Below are 22,414 nucleotides of genomic sequence, written 5' to 3' on the forward strand. Positions count from 1 at the left end.
GTTCTCTGAACTAAACCAGAAATAGTCTACCATCGGGCTACTTACAAAAAGAGAAGTATATTTTTTCTTCAAAGTTGCTTTCTTTTAGAAGTCATCAATTGAAAAACTATGAGTCAAACTGTATTGGCGTGAGAACAGGAATTAAGCAGGATTATAGAATGGCTTTAACTCTGAGGAAAAAAAAACAATATGTCTCTTCAAGGACACCAGATCTCTGCCCCCTGATATACAGACCACTAGAAAATCTTTTCATATTTTGACATTCTGCAAGTTATGCTACACTGCCCTAAGCTGTTCACCCTGTGGAGCGTTTAATAGGATGAACTTGTCAAAAAATTAAAATTTTGAAGTGGTAAGAAAAACATAGTGAAGAGGACTGCTGTCAGAAATTGCTTAGATACATGTGAAGTATCAGAACATCCAAAGGGATTCAATAGGAAGAAAAAAAGAAGTAAGCATGCTGATGAAATACTAAATATTTTTTTCCAAGAAGTATTTCCAAGAAGACCAGAGAAGTTGTGGGCCCACTGTTGAATGAGACTGGAGCCATGGTGATGGAGGATGCGGAGAAGGCGGAGTTACTGAATGCCTTCTTTGTTTTGGTCTTTACAGCCAGGTGTAAAGACCAAAGACTCCCCCTCTACTCTGCCCTGGTGAGGCTGCATCTGGAGTACTGTGTCCAGTTCTGGGCTCCCCGGTTCAAGAGGGACAGGGAACTGCTGGACAGGGTGCAGCAAAGGGCTACCAAGATGATTAGGGGACTGGAACACCTCTCTTATGAAGAAAGGCTGAGAGATTTGGGTCTCTTCAGTCTGGAAAAAAGAAGACTGAGGGGGGACCTTATCAACACTTATAAATACTTAAAGGGTGGTTGTCAGGAGGATGGGGACAGGCTCTTTTCAATGGTGCCCAGTGACAGGACAAAAGGTAACGGGCACAAACTTGAGCATAGGAAGTTCCACCTAAACATGTGGAGGAACTTCTTTACTTTGAGGGTGGCAGAGCACTGGAACAGGCTGCCCAGAGAGGTGGTGGAGTCTCCGTCTCTGGAGACATTCAAAACCCGCCTGGACGTGTTCCTGTGCAACTTGCTGTAGGTGACCTTGCTCTGGCAGGGGGGTTGGACTAGATGATCTCCAGAGGTCCCTTCCAACCCTATGGTTCTATGATTCTATGATTGCAATACTATGCTTTTTCTCTGCTGGCTTTCTGGGAGGTTATTTATATAGGAAAATTTTGCAACAGTGTACACTGAGTGTACTAGCTAGCCTATCAATAAGTCTCTATGTGGATTTTTTATGAATGCAAAACCACCACTTCTGGCTTAGGAAATCACTCAGCCGCAACTGTTGAGGCCAAGAGAGGCAAATAAGGAGCTACCACTTGATGTTTGTCAACTCTTGAGCTCTTCATTAAGCACCTGCTTTTGGACACCATCAGGGACAGGAAGCAATGCTAAACAAACCTTTACTATGACCTGGTAGAGCTATTCTTAATTTGTGATAAAAGCCAAATTTACTGGCTTAATTCAAGTAGGCATCCCTGGCAATTCTGTTGCTTAGGCCTGATAGGGCTCTACAGGGATCCATGTTGCCATGGCTGGAGAAAATGTCTGGCTGAACACGGGTCACGTACACACTTTCAATCAGCTCTTTCTGCTGTTCTTTGTCACTTCAGGACACTCTACAGATGCCAGTCTGTTGACTATTTCAAGCAGACTTGGATACAGTTTAGAAATCTATTCAAGATAATGGAGTTTTTCCAAGTGTGTTTGAAAAAGAAATGGATAGACTGCTGGGTTTTGACAACAAATAGGACTCTATACTTGAGTTTCAACAGTATAAAAATACGCTGCATTAAAACTAGTTTCAGTGTATATTGTTTTCTAAACAGCAATTATCCCCAACTTCTCCAATTACTGACTTAGTACAGGCTTTAGAGGATATTGGCAGGTGCCAAGAAATACTTATTATTCATGCAGGACTTAGAAATAAGAAATTTTTGGTCATAACTGACCACTTTGCTTTGGGCATTCTAATTAGCCCCTAAGGTAAACTTTAAGGCTTTTAATTAACCAAAACCACCTCATGAGCTAAGCTAGGCTCACAAACCCAAGGCAGAAGCCATCATCCTCAAAGGGCAGGGCACAAGACTGAACTTGTTACTGGGACTTGCCATTCCCAACAATGTCTCAAGTAGCCAGGGACACAATATCAACACTTCTCTAACATTATTTGCAGTGGGCTACTGACCTCTCTCTCAGGAAGCTGGTTTGCTGGCCTCTCTAATCCAGTAGGAGCTCCTCTGGCCCACATGTTGTGCCATCATCAAATGCCAACCAAGAAGGAGGACCGAACAGCCTCGCTGGTTTTTTTGGATCCAAGAGCATATTTTGTGGTCACCGACAGCTAGAAGGGAGAGACCATTCCTTTGTTTTTTTCTAATTTGGCATGACATGGGAGGCTGCTACAGGTGCATGATGGGTGTGACTGAGTGGTCTTGGAGCATGTCTTCTTCTTGGTCCCTTTGGTACAGTCCCTGCCACGGTGCTATGCAAGGCTGACAGGGACAGAGAGTGACATCAGTCCACCTCTCAACAGGGATGAGAGCAGCAGAGACGATAAACCACAGTTCTCGAGCCGGTAGAACATGATCAGACACCACAGAAATTATGTTGATGGAGGGTCCTTGTGGCATCTGTGCTTTGATCTCAAGTTCATGGAAAGCATAAGCCTGACATGGGTGCTAGCACCGCCCATACAGCCCACGCAGCCAGGAGAGCTGTGCTGCTTCCTACTGTTGGCCATGCCTCATCCCTGCCTCTGCCACATTTTCTGATCACTTCCTTTACTTTTTCCAACTATACAGGCTTTAGCTTATCAAAAGTGCATAATCCTGTATACCAATACTGACCACAGGATTTACACTTAAAGAGCCCTCTGGAGGTCATTTGGGTGAACATCTTGCCCAAAGCAGGGATTCAAAGCTATGTAATGCTTCAAAGGTTGCTAAGGACGTTTTCCAGCCGAGTTTTGAGTATTTCCATGGCCAAGAATGATATTTCCATAGCAAAATGTATCTATGTCGACACACTAAGTGTGGGAACACAAAGAAACTGTTTACAAAATTCACTCGGAATGACACTTTAGTTGTTTGAGCTATCAAACACCATATGAATAATTGAGAAAAAAAAAACATCTTATGAATATTTGGAGTGATTTACGATAAAATATTAAAATTCTGGAACTGAAATTATTCTATTACTCAGTGCAATTTCAGTCAAATTATAGAAGTGCACAAGAGGCAATGGAGAATTGCTAAAGGAAGATAATTCATAGAATGTGCTTTTCTCTTGTGATCCTGTAGCTGAATGCAAATAGTTTTCATGCACAGTTTAAGGATTTCCTTCCTTTTTATCTTGTTTCTAGCTTCCTCATTTATTTAAAATCCCTTCCCTATTTTGTGTCACTATGCTGAGTTTTGATATCATTAAATTTCATGTCTTCAGTAATTATAATGCAGACAGTTTGTAGTGGCATAATCAATTCCCTTTCATTTTTAATCCAACTAAGAACGAACAGCTTCACTGTTATGTGCTCTAAATGTCGCTGCTTTAACAAATAACCAGTCAAGAAGTGAAATGGTGTCTTCTTTCCCAGACATTTGTTATCTTTGCAATGTGTGGAGATTGCACATTTCTACTTGCCCATTTCCTGTTAAAACAATTGTTGTAAACAGATTTTACTCTCAATAGATCCTAAATTTTTCTTGTTTTTAAATTCACTATTGAGTCAGAGTACGCAGCAAACAGTGCCTTTAACAGAAGCTTACTTTCAGACAGCAGCCTAACAACCATCCCATGTGGTAGCTCTGAAATTAAAAGTACCATCACCAGGAGAAAAGGCTGCTGTTCCCACTGCCCAGTAATAAAAAACAATTTTCTTGCAACATAGGATGCAGGAGAAATCTTTGAGTGGATGGGACATGTGTAATCAAGCCTCATTACTATTCCATCTGCCTCCTGACAGCAGGTCAAGACCTCTTGATTCATCCCATTCACTCCCCCCGCTGATCACGGGCCTTGTACACTCAGCATACTTTTTCTTTGTCTTGTTTTTCTTGTCCCACTCTCCCCCACTCTCCCTCTCGCCAGCAAATAGTCCCCACGCTGGCCAGATCCAGCAGGTGGAATTATCGGCACCTTTCACTTTTCCTCAAATTGAGCATGCCCCAGGACACCAAAGGGTTTTTCTTTCTCTAACAGGGTTAGAAAAAATTCTCTCCCGTTTCCATAGTATCTTTGCAGAGAAAGTGCTTGTCTCTAAGCTTTCTCTCAGTGGCTTCTTGGGTGGCGAAACCGCCCATACAGTTCCTCTGTAGCTGTCTAGGAGAAACCCCTTCCTTTCCATCATCCCATATTTCCCCACAAGTCCACTTTCTGTTCCTCTCAGGAACACCCTGATTTCCTTCCTGACCTCTGCAGTCCAGCATGATGCTCCAAAGCATATCCCCCCAACCCTGTGCACAATCACCACTCTCAAGGAGAAACCATCACCTCGTCTTTCTAGGTGCCTCTGCCCTGTGCAAGACCTCAGGGCCAGGGCAAGGTGGAGAAGCAGCCTGCCTTCTTCCTTGATCCCCAGCCATGGCCTTTCTAAAGAACACAGAGTACACAGGCAAATCAGGAACAAACATACAGATATCCCACACCCTCTACCCACTCCCCATCCACACACGTGCCCTCTTCCCCGGTCGGAACGGCACAGCTGGGCTCCTGGGGCAACAGTTGCCTTTGGCTGTTTTCTTCTCTTGGCCCAGTTCTATGCAAAGCATGCTCACTCAGCACTTCTGGTCCAATTCAAACTCCTTCATTTCTACTTCCACCTTTCCCTTCAGTCTCCTTTTGTTGGACACACACTCTTGCTGCTATTTTTCATTTTTGTACCATCCTCTTGCCTCACTGCATGAGCCCCTATTCCTCCCGTTACTGAATATTATTTCCTCCCACCTCTGTAATCTCTGTCCTGTTATTAGCCTCTTCTGGAGGACCACAGAACAACTGCAGGTGATACATGTATACGCCTAACTATTGACTGTAAAGGAGAACTATGTCAACCAGTTCTAAAAGCAGGTGAGATGAGTCTCATCTAGCTGTCTAAATAAAGAGTCTGGATAAAAAGGCAGTATAAAGGTTGCACGGTATGCATTCTCCTGAAATGAGGAACCAGAACCGCTAACCATATCCTAAAAATGCTTTACATATCATTATTTAATAGATAGTGAATTAGAAGTTGTGCCCTGCAGAATGTTGTAGAAGGGAGAAAGCTGCATATGTCAGATAAGGGCACAGCTGAGAAGAGACAAAATGAACCCTAACTGTTCCTGTCTCTGGATAAGGTGACATCAGGACAACTTTATGCTTATGGAGCAGTTCAAACCTTTCCTATTGACCCCGGAAAATCTGTCTCTTGCCATTGGAATCTGGCCTGAAGGCACTAGTTCATTTCACAACTATCTTTCTATTCTGTTTGTATTTGTAGAGCTTTCTTACATTTTGTTCCAAATTACTCTTCACTTCCTTTTTTGATCTCCTAGTTTCAGAAGCGTAAATGACAAAATTAAATACTTTGAGTTCATAAACTTCTTTTTAGAGTCCTGCTTTAGACAAGGAGCTGCAGCTAATATTTTGTTTTCTGTTCCAAGTTACTAGTACTTATATTGCCCAAGAGCTTCTCTCTTTGTAAACTGTGTTTCTCTGTAAAGTGTGTTCTGTTCTTCTTTGTACATCTATCTGCCACAGCTGTGTCACCATCTGACATGACAGGAAGTTACAATAGTGAATTCTTCCACAGCTTTTCCTTCCCTAAAGACAGTTGTTATTTCCTACATTGTAATAAGTTCACTTTTCAGCCATGTTATAGTTTCAATTTAGGGACCTAACACAGTGAAACAGTGAGAAAAGGCAGAACATTCTCTCTTAAATACTACCCTAATACACAGAAAGAAAGGGCAAGAAACTGAAAAAGTAGGTCTCCACATCACGTCTATGTGGAAAGGCGTGCTATAAATGCTATTTTGTTGCACCTAACCCCAATTAAAGAATCTATGTGGAAGCTGGACAAATTGACAAATTGTGATTACCCAGACCTCTGTTTACAGCAATTTAACCCCAAAGGTTCCTAGGTCCAGTAAAAAGCTTGCTTTGGCACTAAATTTCCCCCCTACCTCTTTCTGGGTGTGTGTTCAAACACCTCAATGTGGCAAATAAGGGCGGCCCAGCACCTATTTCATACCTCCATATAAGTAGTGTCTTTAAACTAAGTACTAGATCTGTCTCATCTGAGGGGCATTCTTGGAGCAGGTCTATTAGCTAGGATTTGGTATGAAATACAGTGGCAGCCACAGCTTTCCTTCAGATACCTAGCTGCAGGGGAAGAATTTGGAATCAACAACCTGAGAAGAAACAAAAACTTTGAGAAGAAAAGCATCATTTGGTACAAACCAAAGTTTCTTGTAAATTCCCTTTACACTGCTAGGGGATCAAGTTGGGGGGAAATGCAGATCATAACCAGTATTTCTTAGAACAAATTTTTTCACTAAGCTGTTATTACTAACAGAATCAAGCTATTATAATGAATAGCAAATAACTATTCATGCAACACATTCCCTTCTTCACTCACCGAGTTCACTCACAGACAGTCACAGCTACCTGCTTGGAGCAATATTTAGAAACCAATCCCAGCTGTATACCCAGTCGCAGACAGCCATACTGGCACCCCAGGGCCTCCTCAGGAGATGTCTGGGAAGTCCCTCAGAGGGTCTGGTCTTCATTGCCAGATAGCAGCCCCTGCTGTCTTGGATGTGATCCAAGTTGTACAATCCTCTGCTGACGCTTCTGTGCACTGCTGGCCTCATACAGTCCCACCAAACTCTTGGTTCAGCTCTCACAGATGCAACAGGACTACTCGTCTATAAAGCTCATCAGTCCTTGGAAACTTTCACAAACTAATTTCTCATTAGCCACCTTTCCTGTCTTTGGCCTATTGTTTTCTGGTGACCGTTTATCTATCCAAACCTATAGATCCTATAGAACCAATTCAGACAGAAAGGCCCTTTCTAGCAAATGTTACAATGGTGGATTAGTCTTTTTGACCTTCTCCGTGTTGTTAGGATCTCACCTGAAATACCTTATCCACTAGTGCATTGTTCTGTCAGAAGGACCGACATACTATAAAGTGAGGTCTAGAAAGGAACAGCAAAAAGGATTAGAGATCCAGAAGATGTAGCTAGTGAAGTCAAAAGGGAAGAACTAGAGTTACTATCAGAAAAATATGGAGAGAAGACATGACAAGAGCTATCAAAGATATAAGAATCTGTCTCACAAACTGCTAGAGCAGTACAGCACATTAGTCTTAAATTACAACACTTTCATTAGACATTTATTAGGGTAAACTTTGAAATGTTGGGCATAAAGAAGCAATGAGGCACACTGTTTCACTGGATGGTAAAGACTAATCACTACTGGTGTTTAAGAACATGCTAGATTAGGGAAAGAATCCCATCCCTCCTTCCTTTTATTTTCACTTTTATCGTAAATTGTTCTGCTTAAGAAGACACACAAACTTTTACTTAGAACCAGTCCTTTAATGACCATTTAATGAACCAAAATAGAATAAAAACTTATTTACATGTATTTCATACACACGCAAAATATTTTAATTTAAACACAATTAAAATCTGTCAAAAGATTAAAACATCAAAAAATATCAAATTAAATAAGGACCTTCTCTAGACTAGAGCTTTGAATTATTCTGTTGTTTACATTTGGCATAAAATGCATTGGAAAAGTAAAAAAAAACCCAAAACATTTCTATGTGAACCTACTGTATATTATTAGAGTTTCTGAACCCAGAGAATATACCAGGAGTCCAATATGAGATGCAATGCTATCACCTCAGTCATGATCCAAGTCTGGAATGATACTCAAAGGATTAAAACAGACTTGGACAGGGAGAATTTGGTTGGAAATTAGAAAAGACTTTCTAATGCTTGTTTCATTAGGCTTTGAAAAAATGGCCTAAAAAAGTATTCAGTCTTCACTGGTATTGGAGATTTAAAGAATAAATTTTATGTATGTTTCTTATTTTATGTATTTCAGGTATGAATTAAGTATACTTCATCCTGCCTATTCCCCCCCTTTTGCAGAATCCTTTGAGATCCCTATTCTATTATTTAAATGGTAAAATATTTCTATTCACAATACATTCAAACCTCATATTATAGTTGATTTTCCAATGCTTACGTTACAGAATTAGAGCAGAAGAAAAACAATTTACACTTTCCTTTCTATCAATTATATACAGAGGAGGAAAATGTGTTAATTCAGGTGTTACAGGCAACACAAAGGGTTTCTGTGGGTACCTCGGTCGCAAAAGGAAGATGTGGAGTCAGGACTGGAGCAGGCTGCCTGGCTGGGGCAGGGAGCTGGTCCTGCTTCGAGCAGGGACCTACGCCGGTGGAGCTTGGAGGTCCCGTCCAATCTGCGCAATTCCGCCAGCCTGCTCTGGAGATCGGGGGTGGCATCTTCAGGATTCCTACAGATCTGGATGTACTTTTTGGACTGTGCTAAGGAGCTTATTCTCACAGTTGCCTGTGGTGAGCATGGCTCTTCTTGTGCCTAAAGGTGATGCTGGACTCATGCAGAGACTGGAACAGCCTGAGTGTTCACTTACACAGTGTAGCTCCAGGTCTGTGTGTATGCTCAGCAGTGCTCCCAGGTAATATTGTTTGTGAGTAAATCTCTGGATCTGCCTTGCAAGATTGCTTGTTCCTGCTAGTACAGAGAGCAAGAAGTGTCCTGGGCAAAATGAACTAGAATTTCCACAGGAGAAAATCGTTTTGCCTTAAGAATTCTTGTATTCCAGAGCTTTAATTCCCTTTGAAATCAGGCCCAAAGTTACCCTGATTATTAAACTGTTGCCTGCTCATTTTCTTCAATATTGGTCACAAGACAATTTGATTCATGAGTACCAGGGTCACTATTGCCACGGTATATGGCATTGCCAAAACTGGCTGTAAGTGTTTGCCGACCACGTCTTTTTTTATACAAGAAATAGAATGTAAAGCCAGTTGCTGCTAGAAGAAGGAGGATCAGTATAACAATCATCCCACCTAAACCGTTTGAGGACGAAACAGCAGCTTCACTTTTTGGTGCTGTGAAAGACAAAACAGAACAATTACAACAAATGGCCAACAACCATCTCCCTAAGTAAACTAACAACTGGCTGAAGTGTAAAAGCACTGAACCATAACAGTTAAAATCGATGCATGTTCCAGATGGACAATGAAAAACTGGGCTCGTTCTCTTCTGCGTTCCTATTAAAAGGAACACTATATTGTACCACAGTATACCATTCATAAAGCAAAAAAAACCCACCCAAGCAAACAATAAGACATCCAACTTGAGAAAAGAATTCTCCTTTTAAACAGATTTAAAGTAAAATCATCTGTGACAGTTCAATGGGTATTTAAATTAAACTTCTTTGGAGGCGATTTTAATTGTAAATAATAAATGCCTATAAACTTATCAAAAATTCTCTTTAATGTGCTTATAAGAAGCAAACTTACCTTTATTGACAGGTGAATCATGGGTTGGCTCAACTTCAGGAACTTTGAAATTAAAAAATATACATATTTTACACAGTTTGCAAGCAACCATTCAAAGATTAAATAAATCCTGCATACATAATTTTTATTTTGTGTTCCTGTCAAATTTTTAATAATCACAGAATGGCTTGGGTTGGAAGGAACCTTCAGGATCATCCAGTTCCAACCCCCCTGCCATGGGCAAGGACACCTCTCACTAGACCAGGCTGCTCAAAGCCCCATCCAGCCTGGCCTTGGACACTTCCAGGGGTGGGGCATTGACAACTTCCCTGGGCAACCTGTTCCAGCGCCTCACCACCCTCACAGTAAAGAATTTCTTCCTAATATCTAATCTAAATTTCCCCTCTTTCAGTTTAAAACTGTTACGCCTTGTCCTATAGCTCCACTCCCTGATAAAGAGTCCCTCCCCACCTTTCCTGTAGGCCCCTTTTAGGTACTGGAAGGCCACAATAAGGTCCCCCTGGAGCCTTCTCTTCTCCAGGCTGAACAACCCCAGCTCTCTCAGCCTGTCCTCATAGGAGAGGTGCTCCTGTCCTCTGATCATCTTCGTGCCCCTCCTCTGGACCTGCTTGAGCAAGTCCATGTCTTTCTTGTGCTGGGAGACCCAGAGCTGGACACAGTACATGGAGATGAAAAATATATGAAAACCTTTTCCCTGACAATTCAGGCTGGATCTACCAAATATTCTTATTAAAAACATTTGGAAAGAAAAAACAAACAAACAAACGAACAAACAAACAGTTATCTCACTATTAATTGCTTTGAACACTTTTTTTGGTAGTGGAGACAGGTGTTCAAAGTTTTTACACTTCCACAGTGTAAAGATTCACATTTCACACTGAAGAACTCAATTTTTTACACTTGCAAAAATAAAAAGCACCTTTGTACTTAAAAGTATTTAAGCTGTATTTTTAGTCAACTTTCTTCCCTCAATTGCTTGGGGAGTATGATTTGGTTAATTGCTTGCAGGACTCTCTGGCTGGGCCCTACAAAGCTCATGGATGACTCCGTTGCCAACCTGCCAATGTGTGGAGATCCACAGGGAGGAGACTCAATTGGTTCCACATTGCATGTATTAGATGTGTGCAGTGGATCCTGTTTGCCAATGGCAAATCTGGCCTATTTCAAACTCTCTCCCAGCTGATGTGCGCAAACACAGCTGAATCTATATGTGACTCACACTCGCTGCCAAAAAAACACAGGGACTCAGGTAACCATTAAAAATGAAATGCACTGTTCTGTTTGGTTGCCTTGGCATATCTGCCCATGCCTGTGTCAGCAGAGAAATGAATTGGGCCCCACTGCCCGCCCTCACTTGACGCTTTCTGCTTGGCCATCCAGCAGATCCCAGCACACTTCACTGGTACCGACCCCACCAGCAGCACCTGCCTGCCTTCTGCAGGAGCTCAGCGACTTTGCCCTGCTGCCCCTAGCTTAAGCTACCAGGAGAGTGCCTGCCTTTCTTCTCAGCGCTAGTCTAGTCACCTGTTCATTATCTACTGGCCCTTGCACTCTAGTCATAATGACTATGAATTTTCTCCACACTTTCACCAGGTGATATGTTTTCCCCTACCCCAGAGTACAGCAAATGCCAAGAAATCAATGTTTTTAAACTAAGAAGAGGAAACAGGCACAGGTTCTTCTCCAACATTGCTTCTCATTGTCCTTAACAGAAGTTACCCTTGGCTTTCATGCAGATGCACATGCCTCAACATCAATACACAAAGCATACCCAGTGCATAAGCAGCTTGGCTTCATGTATATTAACATCATAAATAGTAGTTAGCAACCCAGTGCACAGAAATTCAGAACTTACTTTTGGGGGTTTTGCAAATAAAATTCTGGTCAACAGAGCAGAAATAGTTCCTCCAGGTTCCACTTGAGACATCCATATCAACACAGTGTTCATCAAAAATTACTGTAGGCTCTCCTTTCTCCCAGTTGACAAATTCTAACGCACTTCTGTCTACCCATATCCATTCCCCTAAAATTATAAGTATTAACTAGTGAGTGAATGAAGTGGGGAATTTTTTGTAGTCTACCAGGCACAACAACATCAGTTATGGAATTTATTAGTTGATTAAATTAGTATTAATTTACTTGGATTACCTTGGGCTCATTTCTCACTCTTTTAACAGTCAGAGGCATTCAGATGGGAGCGTACCAAATGTAAACGCTCACAGCCAAAGTTAACTCCATTAGCTTTCAGGGCCATGGCTGTCAGTGATGTAAGGAAGCCAAGCTGGCAGGAAGCCTGATGCCCAGGCTGCCTGAGGACTTTTATCTGAAAGCTGTGCCCAGAACTCATCTGTTCTAGCTGCAAACTAACACCTGGCCCACCATGCAACAAGTTGTCTGCCGTTGCTGGTGGCGAGAAACAGGGACTTGGGCAGCCACGGCCAAGGGCGCTCACTGCAGCCTAGTTGAGACTCTCCTTGGAGATGTACCCTCAAAGTCTGCCATGAAAAACAGGCTTCACAATTACAATGATGTAGAAAACAGGATCAAATTTGCATTTTAAAAAGAAAGAAAAAAAAAGTTGAAATATTTTTGGATGAAAATTAAACTTTCCACCAAAAAAACTTATGAAAAAGCCCTAAAATTTAGATTAAAAAATGTTGCTAGGCAGCTTATATGAGCTGCTATCCCCTGTGTTGTTTAGAAATAAATTTCAGTTTAAGGCTGCTTCAGCTTTTAATTACAAGATAGTACTTTTCTTAAAAGACTAGCACTGGTTAAATGTCAAGCACTTTGAGTAAAGGGAAGGAAACATTTTAATCAACTACTGCAGTGCTAAGCCAGAACCTTTTACAGGATGAAATATACTCTAAGGATAGTAAAGATACAAAAAGTGGAGACTTCTTGGTGGTTTAAGCTTTAAGTATTTTAACAGAAATCTATTAAACATTTAACAGTTGATTTATCTCTGATAATTTATTTAATATTTAGTATATTAGTATTAGTATTTAGTATGTTAATGTTATTTAGTATTCTCTCTGTTTATTCAGTATTTATTTTCATCTCATTATGCATTGTGAAATAATTACCATCAATATTTTTGAACAATCCTATCCAAAACTTTCTGAATTGACTTGCTATGGAAGACAAATGAAGCAAGATAAAGTTCATCTCATCTGAATCTTCTATGGAAACCAGAGAAGCACCTAAAAATAAGAATTAAATATTACATATAATTTCAGCAAGATTTTCCGTTAGAAATTAATTATCAAAGTAAATAATCATTCCATGTTTTGTGATCAACTTTTATAGTAGAAAAGCTTGAAAATAAATTTAAATTAGCCTTAGCTTATAATTGATATACAGACACACACCTACTTATTATCTCTTGGTTCTGGATTAAAAAAAACAAATACACAAACAACCTGTAAAATATCCTAACATAAAAAAAAGGCACTCACCCATTCGAATACATGTCATGGAAGCATCAGGCCAGCTTTCCTCAGAAATGGTGTGAACATAGTAGCAATGACCACGGAAGGGAACCCAAGATCTACCACGCTGCGGTTCAGGGCACTTTCCAGGAAGCTGTGGTGGTTCACTAGGGATTAACTCTATTAAGGAGACACACAGGTTTCAGTGGGGTCCTAAAAGCCAACGGGAACTTGTACTCCTGCACCACGCATCAGCCCTACCAATTTGACAGTGATTACAGTTAAACAAATATCCCAGAGACTTCACTAATGATAAAAGGTTGAACTAATCATGTAAACTAGTAATAAACTATACTAGTTGGAGCTGGTTCTCCAATTTGCTAAAGGCAGTTTTCACCAGTCTTACTGCAATTGTCTTCTGCAAGGCAATTTTTACTTAAAACTTGTGAAACAGAATGAGGAATGAGTCAGTATGCACAAAGGATCTCAACACCACCACAAGCCAGTGGTATGTGTCCAGACAGTTTGTAGTAAGGTCGTCCAGAGAAGCTGTCTGTTCCTACCCTTGTCCATACATGCAAGTATGACACAAGTTTCTTATCTCCCAATATCTCCCAATATTACAAAAGATACTTTAAATTGTAAAAATATATCATTGATATATTTATAGTTAGGTGAAAATTGATCAGTTCTGCAGGTCCTGACAAACAAAGATGCAGAAAAGATCTATTGCTTGTGGCACGAAATGTCGCAGTTGTCTTCATGATGTGCATGCGTTGACTGGCCTATGAAATGAAATATCTGGAAATCACTCAAGACAGACTAGATCTGGGAGTCCTTCCTTAACAAAAGCAATATTTTATCACAAGGAATACACCATTTATCACAATCTTTGCATATATGGAAAAGCTAAATTCAAATAGAGCCATGAATTTAAATTCCAGACTCCCAAATCACATTTCTCCCACTCACAACTTACCGTCGGATTGTTTACAGATAGATAAAAATGTTTCGTTGCAAAATGCTGTCTTCCAAAAGCCATCCAGATCTATATAGACACAGGCTGTGTTCTTATTTGGCTCTCCACTGCCCCAGTTGTGATACCTGCTCCTCCTTCTATCTGACCATACATAATGGCCATGAGTCTAAAAGGAAATGACAATAAAGATTGTGTCCCATGCAACGATTAGATTGGAAGAAGATTAAGATTGCGCTTGGAGGTATGTAAAAGTTAGGAAACATCAGAATCATGGTTTCTCATACAAAATTAATTTATCCTCTGTCATGAATATGTAACAGTCTGTCCCAGACTTCCACTCTCCGCAGCAGTTAGGGCAGTGGTCCTACAGATGTTCATTTAGTACCCAACCTACGTTATTCAATTCACACCATCCATCTCGTACCGTAGATGAGCAAAGGGCCTTGCAGTAACAAATGTGAATATACAATTGAAGATTTTATCAAAGGAGTCCACATCTACACACAGATCAAACAAAGATTGCAGAGAAACTATTGCTAGCATTCCTCTAATGCAGGCTTCTCTCTGTATTAGAATGCAAATAGGAAAAGCAGAAGTTCCACTGGAGAGAGGAATGCAATGATGTTTTTCATGAGGCACACACCACTCTTGTGTGAGGCACACACCACTGCTGCCCATGCTAACAAGGCTTGTGGTAGCTTTCCAGCTCTTGCAAAGACCAGCTACTACAGACAAGTTGAGCATGCATTTTTTTTCAGTGGATTTCACCACTATTTGCAGAGGATGACCAACATAAGTTACAGCCGTGGCTCCTGTCACCCCATCCTGCGCAGCCTAACCCCTTCTTCCTGTGAGCTTTGCAGGCAGGCTCCCATCCAGTTCTTTCTGCCACTTCCTTTCCTGACCTTTTTCCTTTGAAGTCCTTGGCCACATTTCATCCCAGATTCCTGTCTAATCTTGTTTCCCAGTGCCTGCCTCTCACTGAAGCTCAGCTCCAGTTCCTCTCACCTCAGCACCTGTGCCCTCTCTTGGTCCTGTGTCCCACCAAGCTCCAGCTCTGCCTGTCTTCTTGGGATTTCCTCACAACTCTGGTTCTGAAAATATCCAGCTGTATCATCTTTTTTTATGTTCTTTTTACATGCCTCTGATAGATGCTTCCCCTTTCAGGCCTTTGCACTCTTCGCTGACAGAGTCTGTGACAGTCTATCACAAGGCAGTGCCTTTAGCTGCAAAAACCAGCCTAAGGTGTCCCCACCGCCAGAGGCCTGCTCCCTTCTCCGTGCTGCACTTTGCCATTTCCCCTATTGCTCAGCACAAGCTCTTGTAATGCCAGACTGTAAGTTAAAACCAGGCTTAAAATAACCTCACAAAGAAAGAACTATTTTTAACACAAGTTGTTTCTGTGGTGTGGTCCACAATGTGTCTTCAGAAACCAGCGTATGGTAGACCATGGCATAGGAAGTGGAAACTTCATGACCACTTTCACCGCTGTAGCAGCTACATCCTTGGTGGCATTTGAAATGGAGGCCGTGGCTGTTCTCACTTACATTATGGCTAAACGTTTGGGTGTGTAAAACCCCTGAAGTGGAGGGAAGTCAGGTATCTCACCAAGACTTTGATGGCCGCCACACATTCACGGATCTGCACTCACACAGGAGCAAACAGCGCCCACAGCAGTGGATCCTGTCAACCTCGGAGCGAGAAATATAGCTGATCTATGCTGGTCCAGGGTAGTAGTATGATTGTGACAAGCATTTGGTGGACTCACCGTGTTGCTGTTAAGACCAATCCATACAGGCTCCCCATGCTTTAGTATTTGTAACCACAGGTAAGATTCGGCATAAGGATCCAGAATGCTGGCGAGCTCCGCAGACTGGTCTCTGCAGTTCTTCTGTGCTTCTTCCCAGCTCATTTTGTAGTTGATAACTGCATAACGGTCGTCACCATAATTGTTAAAGCCAAACATCGGAACTAGGGGTTGGGAATTTGGCAGTTTGGGGTCTGTAATGAGCAAACAAACAACAAGAAAAGTCAAACGCTTTATGTTGGCTAGACATACAACAGTGAGAGAAGCTCTAGTGTACTAGAGTAGTTAAGTAATTGAGAGAGGCTGGAATAACAAATTAAGATGCGTCCCAACTATCACTGCAGTGATGAAAGCCATATTTTCATGTTCTGTGACAAAATTTTCTAATTCTTATCAGAATAACCTTTTAACGTAAATATCTGTATCACCTCCAGGAACGTGCCCTGCAAGCTCTAGACCTTCCAAAAGCATATTGTAACTGCGTAGGGCATTGAAGGGAACAATTCTCACAATTTTTCCATGATATATTAAGACTTCTTGTGTTTGTGAAATTGCTTAGTAGGACTGTAAAGGAAATCAAGCAGGGCAGCTTTTCAAAACAAAGAAGTTGCAGTGCTTTTAAGTATAACAGTAGAATTTCAGTTTTGAAGAATTTGCCCATATAAAGACAAAATACTGTTCTCTGTCTCTCCCTCCTGATCACCAAAAATAGTGAAATACATGATGATCCATAGATATCACTTTTTTTTTAATTTACTGATCTAGTTCTTAAAATAGGAGATGTTAAGAGTTTTTTCTCCAAAAACCAAAATGTGCGTTCATTTTGTTAAAATGGTCCATAGTACCTGTGGTACTGTCAGATTAATTTCAGTTAAAATAGGGTTGAATATGGGAAAGTCACTTTTAACACCAGTTTGACATAACCACAATAAATCAGCTGTACTAGAAACTGGTGAAAGAAAACTCACCAGAATTTTTCTGGCATATGTAGCTTTTGCTTGTTTTACATTCTTCATCTTTCCATTTCCCTGCTTGTTCAATAGGGTTCTTCATCATAAAGACACAGTCTTCCTAGAGAGGAAATGAGATTAACAAGAAAAACACGTGGATATGCAGGAAACATTCCTATTCCTGATGGGTACACAGACTCACTTGCCACATGCAGTCATACAGAGGTTAATAATATGAAGATCCAATATATGAACTCATACAAGCAATGGTCAGGAGCAGTAATCTGACAATAAGCATTTACAACTCAGGCCTAGGAAAGTTTGCATTTGGATGTTGGAGGGCGTTGCAAAGCACAGCACAGAAGCAGGAAGAAGCATCTGTGACTATCCGTATGTGTGTAATCTGTGCATGCACGTGTGTGTGTGCAGGTAGACATGCGTGTGTCGGGTCTGGCCCACAGGATGGCTCAGCTCTGTTGCTGTTGTCCTGGAGGCTATGAGGAAACCCTCCTCAGCACTGAAACTTGCCTGGAGAGCTGAAATCCTCTTCCTGCCCTGATCCAGCACTAGGATCCAAAGTTGTCACCACAGTGCAGTAGTTCAGAGGTAGTGATCAGAAACAACCTCCCAAACCCTTTTCCCTGCAATCTGGGCTCTTTACCTTCCTCCTCTGCTTCCCCCAGCATGAGAAGCTGCTGCTTGGCTCTCTGCAGCAAGAGGCAGCAGCTCTCCCCACCTCCTATCAGCCGGATCTCATATGCTACCTCCAAACCCCCTCAGGGGCATTAGCCAAGATCTTTGCTGCGAGCGAAGGAAGGTGTGCAGCAACTTGTGTAGGAATATGAGTATAGCCTTCTGCAGAAAGCGTATGCATGTGTGAGATGGGGAAGTCCTGGAAATGATGTGGTGTTAGGGGATATGGTGTAGGGGAGAACTTTATAGAGAGGGGTTGATGGTTGGATGCGATGATCCCAAGGGCCTTTTCCAACCTAAATTATTCTATGATTCTATGATGCAAATCCCAAAGCCCATCTTTAGTCTGGATGGCAGCAGAGGTTGGACCTCACAGAACTTCTTCCTGTGTTAGCTGGACTCAAAGCAATTCTGTTATGAAAAAGAGAGAAACTTCGTAAAGCTAGCCCAGGAGTACAGAAGTAGTACTATCAAGCACAGTATTCTACATTAGCCACTTTACAATTATTGAACAACGCTCAGTTTTGTCTTGCAATTAAACACAAAATGATATAACGGTGCTGAAAGTTTCAAAGTATGCAGAAGAGATCTTTCAGAAGGAAGATTTGATAGAAGGTGTAGAGGGAAAAGGCAAAACTGAGAAAGGAAGATCCAGAGTCTCCTTTTGGATTTTGTTCAACACATTTATCTTGAAAAAATACGTATGAAGTTGAAAAATATATATGAAGGTAGACCTCCCACATGATTACTCTGCTTTTAAAAGCAACAAGATTACTAAAAATCTTCATAAAGGAAACTTTGCAGAAAATACAGTTGCAGCTACATACAATTTATTAATCTACTAAAGTTATAATGCTTAAGTGATAAATAGAAATTAATGTTTACCTTACTATAATAACTTCGGGAACCTTTTGCCCAATTGGTATAGTCAACTGGGCTTCCATCCGTCCATAAGTATGTGTGCTCCTGATTTATGTCATTCAGTCCAATCCAAGCATCAGTTTCAGCACTTTTTAAGAGGGATATGAGGGAAGCTGAAGGAAAAAAGAACAACTGTACAAGGAAGGAAACTAAATGTACCTTTCCCCAACAGTGCAGACTTTAGAGTGCCTGCCTGGAACCAGGATGATGAGTTTTGTTTTTCTCTTTTTTGATAAGATAATAATCTTATGATAAAAATAAAAAGACTAGGTGGTCATTTGATGTTAAAGTCAGGAAAAGTATTTACAAACTCAAAGACGGGCAAATTTTGACACATATAATAATTTTTAATTTTTTTTAGGGAATTTATTGTTTACTCTTCTATGCTGTTCATCATCTGAGAAAGCAGGGAAAAAGTTTTAATGGTATTACAGAAATTAACATGAGTACGCTAAACCTTGGCACATAGAAAATGAATCTACAGACTGTGCACTCCCTTTTCTTCTTTGGTAACTTCTTTGTTATCCAGACTTATTAACGTCATTTCTAAACAGACGTAACACAAATGAAACTACTTAATAACCAAGTATGTATGTACTGAGATCTCAGCTTTTTGGAAGGCCAGATGCTGTTTCCCTTAGCTCCTGCCTGGACTGACTTTCCATTAAAATAATGTCCTTCCTCTGCTACAGAAAAAAGTATAAACGACAAGCATTGGTGGAGTGAGCATGGAGACGGTACGTGTGCGGCCCTCAGGACCTGAGGCATCGCATTTCCTGAGCAAACATGAGGCCTCACTAAAAAACCTCTAAGTTACTGAGCAGCAGCAAGACCAGCAGGCTGAGGTCCAGCAGAGCAAGAGGAACAGGGGGAAGTTGGGACTCTGGCACTGGAGCCGCCTTCTGCCTGAGGATGTGTCCTCCACTGACACCCACAGCATTTAGCTCAGCAGGTAGAAGCATGGTGATTTGTTTTGGCTATTACTCCCTTACATGTATTTTTACATGTACACTTAGAAAAAATTAAAATATGGACATGTTATTATATGACAAGACCCTAACACAAAATCTTAATATTTAAACGTAAGAATTTCTTTGTACACCCTATATTAACCCCAAAGCTATGATTTTAAAAGTCAATCAAGACACTAAAACCTATGCAAGCATTTTTCCAAGGGTGCAATTTCTTATTCAACATAACCTTATATTAATATGGCATAAATAGTAGCATATATTGCAGAAGCTATAACATCTGTTTTAATCTGTTTATCAGGAATTACTTGATGTCTCATTCAGTATCAAAACATTGGTACTTTGTACCTTGCATCTCCTTTTTTGATATAGTAGCCAGGTTTCCTCCAAAACTAATACAATTGTTCCGCGCAGCATGCCACGTCAATGTATCATTTTCGTTAAGGCCAAATACTTTGAAACACTGCAAAAGAGAAGTGTGCCAAATCTGTAACTGGATGGCCTTTTAATTTCTGGTGAAAGCATCTTTGTAACAAGCAAGATAAGCTGAATATTTTAAGCAAAAAGGGAGATTAGGTGATTTAATAGTCCTTTCTAGCTTGTCTTTAAGTCTTTATGAAAGGGAAGATCTTTACTAGAAAACTAGCATAAACCGCAATATTTTAGCATACATTTAGAAGTCAGTCCACTCTCGTGAGACCCCACCTGGAGTACCGCATCCAATTCTGGAGCCCCTACTACAAGAGAGATATGGACATGCTGGAACATGTCCAGAGAAGGGCCACGAGGATGATCAGAGGGCTGGAGCACATCTCCTATGAGGACAGACTGAGAGAGTTGGGGTTGTTCAGTCTGGGGAAAAGAAGGCTCCGGGGAGACCTTATAGTGGCCTACCAGTATCTTAAGGGGGCCTACAAGAAAGCTGGTGAGGGACTTTTTAGGATGTCAGGTAATGGTAGGACTAGAGGGAATGGATTAAAGCTAGAGATGGGTTGATTCAGACTGGACATTAGGAAGAAGTTCTTCACCATAAGGGTGGTGAGACACTGGAACAGGTTGCCCAGAGAGGTGGTGGAAGCCCCATCCCTGGAAGTGTTCAAGGCCAGGCTGGATGGGGCTCTGAGCAGCCTGGTCTAGTGGGAGGTGTCCCTGCCCATGGCAGGGGAGTTGGAACTAGATGATCTTGAAGGTCCCTTCCAACCCTAACAATTCTTTGATTCTATGATTTCAGTAGAAATTATGTTAAGTCTTCTGAGCACACTTCTGAGGTGTGACTTTGTGGGAGGAACGCTTAAGAAGACCTCAGAAGACAAAGAAGGATAAGATATGTTATTAAAGCTAAACATCTTAGCTTCTGTTTGTCAAACCAGGTTTGGTTCTCACAGGATAATCACAGAAAGAGTGATTATGACATTACATAATTACATTGATTATGACATTAATGATTCTGACATTACAAAGAAAACAATGAATTTACCATTTCTTGTAACATGATCTGTGAGATTTAACCAAGATGTCATTAGACAGCTTTGTCAGAATCAAGAAACACAAATGTGCCAATTAAAGCATGCCACTGAAAAGTTAATCGGGAAATTCGAGCAAAAAGTTTGGCAAAAGGGAGGTAGGTCCACGACAGTCAGAAGCGGTGTGTAAACACTTGTGGAGGAGTCAAGGAAGGATCCTTTGGGAGCTCCTCTTCCAGGAGGTGAGGAAGAGAGAGACACTTTAGCTTGAGAGAGCACCATGAAAAGGAGCAAACTCTGAGTTTGTGACTCTCTTCCCCAGGGCTGACAGAGGGAAGTAATGAGGAGAAAGCAGCCAGCGGATCTCAAACAAAGGAGCTCTATCGAACTGAAAACATATTTTGGCTTAGCCAAAAGAAAGACAGACGGAGCTAGATGAGGCAATGTAATCAAGGATTATCTTCGTTTCTAGGTGTATTCTCAACAGTGCACACTGTTGTTTTATAGCTTTTATAGTTTCATTGGTGACAATCTATGGATTTTCAATACATACAGTCCTTTGCCTTTTGAGAAGGCTAAGAGTCATCTTACGTAATAAAGTGTGGTGAAGCTTATAACTGCATTATTTAAAAACTTTAACAGATGTTTGGTTATAGAAAAAAATATGATAAATTTTCTCAGGGGAAGGTGCCTTAGTGGCTTAACAGCCAGTGCGTAGTAGGCAAGGGATGAATAAATGTCCAGACAACCTGTGACAGCCAGATAAGCTCAGCACAGTAAACGAGAACATACAACAGCTCCACACAAGGAAAGTTGCTCAGCCATCCTTGGCAACATTGAACACAAGCAAAAATATAAGATTAATCTTTCTTCTTGTATGTCTCATAACCTCCCTCATAACTGCTGTGGTCCCAATAGAGGCTATAATTTCTATTTCAGAAATCATATTTTTAGAGTCTTTAAATATACACAGTCAGAACATATTTTGTGATAACTGAAAACCCTGCTACAACTGAGAAACTGAATCAAAGACACTTTTTATTCTGCTCTTTTTAAAATACAATATACAGACATTTCGTACCGCACCTTGTTATCAATTTGGAGCCAGTCTTCTGTACACCCACCCTTTGGTGGTGGTGAAGTGGGAGTAACACTTGGACGAACAGTATTGTTAAGCCTTTCACAAATAAATAACTCAACGCTGCCACAGTTGAGATCATTCCATGTACCTGAAAATAAATTAGAAAAAAAGAAAAACAAAATGCAACTGAGACTGGGATAAAAATGTCTTTTCCTAAAGAAAATCTACCATAGGAAATAGAACTGGTTACAGTTTTGTATTTCTCTCCCCCAGAAATAATGAGTATTTTTTATGTATGTTCCTTAGAAATAGTCAGGTTTCCAGCAACATTCAGAATATGGATATTTGGTCTGAGAACAGAAATATTTCAATGTAGCAAAACCATAGCATTGACAAAGGCGAGTTTTATTCCAAATGCTTAATTCCCCTAAGATCTGTAAGATCCCTAGGATCACTCTGTCTATGTAAGGTACTTGGTCCTTGTTACTTTA

General features: G+C 40.9%; 1 protein-coding gene across 1 annotated transcript in view; it reads right to left on the reverse strand.

Moving 5' to 3' along the window:
- Window positions 1-7,657: 7,657 nt before the first annotated feature.
- Window positions 7,658-22,414, reverse strand: part of LOC134511160 (macrophage mannose receptor 1-like) — a 35,428-nt gene continuing 20,671 nt past the window's right edge. Inside the window, exons 20-30 of the mRNA XM_063324719.1 lie at window positions 21,929-22,071; window positions 19,728-19,842; window positions 18,373-18,521; window positions 16,813-16,915; window positions 15,806-16,038; window positions 14,038-14,203; window positions 13,086-13,238; window positions 12,714-12,830; window positions 11,483-11,650; window positions 9,628-9,669; window positions 7,658-9,213 (exon numbers count right to left, since the gene is read on the reverse strand). Of these exons, the coding sequence (XP_063180789.1) occupies window positions 8,969-9,213; window positions 9,628-9,669; window positions 11,483-11,650; window positions 12,714-12,830; window positions 13,086-13,238; window positions 14,038-14,203; window positions 15,806-16,038; window positions 16,813-16,915; window positions 18,373-18,521; window positions 19,728-19,842; window positions 21,929-22,071 (1,634 nt within the window). The 3' untranslated portion in view covers window positions 7,658-8,968. The remainder of the gene's footprint in view (window positions 9,214-9,627; window positions 9,670-11,482; window positions 11,651-12,713; window positions 12,831-13,085; window positions 13,239-14,037; window positions 14,204-15,805; window positions 16,039-16,812; window positions 16,916-18,372; window positions 18,522-19,727; window positions 19,843-21,928; window positions 22,072-22,414) is intronic.

Source organism: Chroicocephalus ridibundus, chromosome 2, assembly GCF_963924245.1.
Source record: "Chroicocephalus ridibundus chromosome 2, bChrRid1.1, whole genome shotgun sequence".
Lineage (NCBI taxonomy): Eukaryota > Metazoa > Chordata > Aves > Charadriiformes > Laridae > Chroicocephalus > Chroicocephalus ridibundus.